The sequence below is a fragment of the Octopus bimaculoides genome, chromosome 1 (assembly GCF_001194135.2).
Source record: "Octopus bimaculoides isolate UCB-OBI-ISO-001 chromosome 1, ASM119413v2, whole genome shotgun sequence".
Taxonomy (NCBI): Eukaryota; Metazoa; Mollusca; class Cephalopoda; order Octopoda; family Octopodidae; genus Octopus; species Octopus bimaculoides.
In genome coordinates this window covers 106,006,701-106,010,889 of record NC_068981.1, presented here as the reverse complement: position 1 = coordinate 106,010,889, position 4,189 = coordinate 106,006,701, and the positions used below count along the sequence as shown (strand labels likewise).

The 4,189-nt window shown below is 36.2% G+C and overlaps 1 protein-coding gene across 3 annotated transcripts in view; it reads left to right on the top strand.

The window, feature by feature from the left end:
• Positions 1-4,189, top strand: part of LOC106872292 (protein DGCR6) — a 30,621-nt gene that overhangs the window by 23,124 nt on the left and 3,308 nt on the right. For all 3 annotated transcript variants that reach the window (XM_014919230.2, XM_052969019.1, XM_014919229.2), the window contains one exon: positions 2,386-2,492. In XM_014919230.2, coding sequence (XP_014774716.1) covers positions 2,386-2,492 — 107 coding nt within the window. The remainder of the gene's footprint in view (positions 1-2,385; positions 2,493-4,189) is intronic.

Below are 4,189 nucleotides of genomic sequence, written 5' to 3'. Positions count from 1 at the left end.
ATAAAAGACACCATTTTGAGCATGGCCGTTGCCAGTACCGCCTGACTGGCCTTCGTGCGGGTGACACGTAAAAGCACCCACTACACTCTCTGAGTGGTTGGCGTTAGGAAGGGCATCCAGCTGTAGAAACTCTGCCAAATTAGATTGGAGCCTGGTGTTGCCATCCGGCTTCACCAGTCCTCAGTCAAATCGTCCAACCCATGCTAGCATGGAAAGCGGACGTTAAACGATGATGATGATGTGCCATGAATATCATTTATATGAAGCAAGAAGTCCTGTTGTTGTCTCTGCCCACAATACTTTACTTGAGTTTTGATATACCCCAGTTAGTTGGTGACCCCTTGACCCTGTATAAATTTCTATTGCATCGAACAATTTGTACTTATTCACACATATACACAGATGATGTGATGGAAAAGCTGCAGTAGACAAACAGTGGGATAAAATGTCAAAGTAAGACTGATAGGATTTGAACTTGGTCATTAATCAACAAAATTAATTGTAGTTCAACATTTGTGCCATCTTTGCAGAGCTGGTAATAATGCCACAATGAATTGTATCAACATAATAGTAATAATAATCATTTCAAATTTTTGCACAAGGCCAGTAAGTTTAGAGGATTTGTTGCTTGATTATATATTTTATGATTTCAGTTTGCATATTTTCCAATAACTATGAATTAAAGTTAAAGAAAGTTTTCTTATACAGGGTGCGGTGAATAAATTGTCGTCTAAATTATTCAAAAATGAAAATAATACTGACATCTCATTTTAAGAGATATATTCACCAAATTACATAAAAATATCTTGAAATACTAAAGAGTAAATTCATTCAATAAAATTACTACTGGCTTCAACCATGGATTCCAGACAACTTCAGAATTTCCTGCAACTCTTCTGGACGGCCTCCTTGTTTAAGTTGGTGAATGCTGCCATAATCCTTGCCTTCAGTTCATCTTTGGTGTTATAAGGAGTTTTGTTGGTCTCTCGCTCAACTGCACCCCACACATAATAATCAAGGAGTTGCAGTCTGAAGAGTTAGGTGGCCAGGTGTTAGGGGTGGTGTGGTTGTAGACATTATCTGACAGCCATGTGTGGCATGGTGCAGAGTCCTGTTACCAAATATAGGGCCTTCCAGCAGCCACCCTCTTGACCCAGGGCAGCACTACCTCCTCCAGGCATTCTATGTTGAGTCTGAGGCTGTGTGGGGAGATGAATGGACACATAGTGTCACTATCACTAGTGATCACTCCAAACACCATGATGTTGACTGGATGTTTGATTTTTATCACTCTTGGTACATGCTTTGGGGACACTGCAAGCCAATGATTGTTCTGTGTGTTCATCATCTGATCCTGGCAGACATTTTTCTCGTCTGAGGAAAACCAAAGCATGTTTGGTTGGAGGAGATGCTTGAATTTGTTCAAAAAGCTTCATAGTGTGGTCTTATTGAATATATTGGTATAAAACCAACATTTAAACTAAGCAAGCAAGACAAAAACTACTGTTGAAAAGCATTTGGTTTGCATTGTAACATTTATAACAACTTTTGATTTTGACATTCGTGTTTGGGCCTTTTGACAATCTCTAGAGTGAGATATAGCTTATCTTGGACGCTGGCCATCTAGATGTTATTCATAATGTTCAGACAACTAATTACCTGCTTTTGAGCTAATCTAATCAAGTCTGTTTGATTTAGTAAACGACTGGAGCAGTACATACATGCCAAATATGCATTTACATTTTATCTTGCATCCTGTAGGAAGCTTTTTCTTTTTGTGAACCTTATGAAGGAAATGACAGAGGACTGAAATATGTGATGCATTGCTGTACTTGAGAAGACCTGCCCATCACAACAGAATTGAGATCCTAAAACTAAGGTGCCACATAAAAACCATTGGTGTTCATGCTGGTGCCACGTAAAAAGTACTGGTGATAGTACCTGTAGAGTGTGTTGGTGTTTGGAAGGGCATCCAGCCATAGAAGCCAAGAAAAAACATTATAGAACCTGGTGTGGACCCTGGTCTTGCCAGTTCCTGTCAGCCATCCAACCCATGCCAGCATGGAAAACAGACAGATGTTGTTGATGATGATAATGATTGTATGACAAGTGTTCATTTACCAGCATTCTATAGTGAAACACCTTATCAAGAGAATTGACTGAAGAAAATTATTTTGAATTTAGTTACTGTTTTCTGAAGTGATGGACAAAGTGGAGAGAAAAGCAGAATTATCACCAGTGCCAGCATGGAAAACGGTGACTAAAGATAAATATTTGTTTTTCTTTCTTAATCTTAAATTAAAATTTCTGTTTATGGTATTACATTTTATTGTTTGTGGTATTTAATTTACTGAAAAATCTCTGCTTTTGTTTACATTTCCTTAGCCCAGAAGCATGAAATGACAAAAAAACATAAGGAGTTGCTTCAAGCCTGTGAAAACAAACCTCACAATTTACCTCTGGTGCAAGCTCAAGTGGATCGTGAACGAGAGGTAAATCAGTTACTTCCCTCTCTATTATTGATTAGCTATTATATATAATCATTTCATTTTCTCAATGTCACTGGTTGCACTTTATATTATAAACCAGAAAAGAAATTACAAGATATCTGGTGCCACTTTAGTATGCAGTCTGCCTGGCCATTTACATTTTATCATGCAATCTAACCCTAACCTTAATCATAAGCTAGATAAGGTCATTTCACAGTGTAGACTAAAGTAGCATGAAACATCTATGCTTTTATGTGTTTCTATTACGCATGTCTGAGAGAGTGGTGTGTTGACAGAACCTTTAGAATATCAGACAAATTACTTCACTGTATTTAGTTCAAGCTCTTTTATGTTCTGAATTCAGATATATATATATATATGTATATATGGGAGAATATACAAAAAATAACAACAGACGAGGACAGGTGGTGTAAATAACAAAAGTATATATTAGTATGACGCTCGGGAATACGGAAAGTCTTTGACGTTTCGAGCTACGCTCTTCAACAGAAAGAATACGGAGACAAGGAGAAAAAACACGGAGAAAAAACATCGTCGTTTAATGTTTGCCTTCCATACTAACATGGGTGGGATGATTTCACAAGAGCCAGCCAGGCAGAAGCCTGCACCAGACTTTTGTGACTGTTTTGGCAGGATTTTTACAGCTGGATACCTTTCCTAACACCTGCCACTCAGCAGTGAGGACTTTGTGCTTTTTTGAAAATTTGCACTTAATTTTAAAATTTCTAAATCTGTGACAGCAACTGAAAAGATCTCTATCTATCTCTTTCTTTTTTTTTTTTCACTTTTCTCATGGTAAACTTTCCCCATCTCTATGCATTTTTAACACACTCTCTCCTACTCTTTATAAAACTATATCTCTCACATTGAGTGTGTGTGTTTGTCAATGTGTGTGTGTTTGTCAGCGTGTGTGTATTTGTCAGCGTGTGTGTATGCCTGTCTGCAAAGAATTTCATTAGAGTGATAGAGTGTTTTAAAAAAAGGTATGTAAATGATAATTTATTTTAATAGTATTCTTTTCTGTTATTAAATGTTTTTTTTCTTACATACACGCTTGATGTTGGATGAAAGGATTAAAAAATTAAATTGCAATGGACCACTGCATCATCATTCCAAAAAATGTGTTTATGGGGAGAAAAATATTGAAAAACATTATCAGAGTGACAAAGAAATGAGTAATGTAGCAGGTGGTCATGGGATGTGCTAGAAACAACAGCTAAATCTCTCTTGAATTACACAACTTTTCGTATGAAAATTATTTCGAAATTATAAACACAAATTGCAAATTCGGACTGTCTGTATTTTAAAAATATGATTTCAAAATAAATTTGGAAAAAAAGCCAAAATTTTAGGATTTATGGAGGAGTGGGATTAATGAAAATATTAAAAAGGCTTGTTATTGCTTTTAAATTACGTTTCATTTTCTGTTTGAAAATGAAGGAAGTGGGGACTGTGATGTTGATTTCAATTTCCAAGAATTTTTCTTTTTTTAAACTTTCAAGTTTTCTCCCATTGTTTTTAAGTGCATATCTATCTATGTAAATATCTGTAGCTCTACACACACACACACATATATATATGTGTATATATATAAACACACACACACACACACACGTATGTATATATGCATTTATGTGTGTGTGCCATTAAAAAATAGCAGGAGTGGCTGTGTGGTAAGT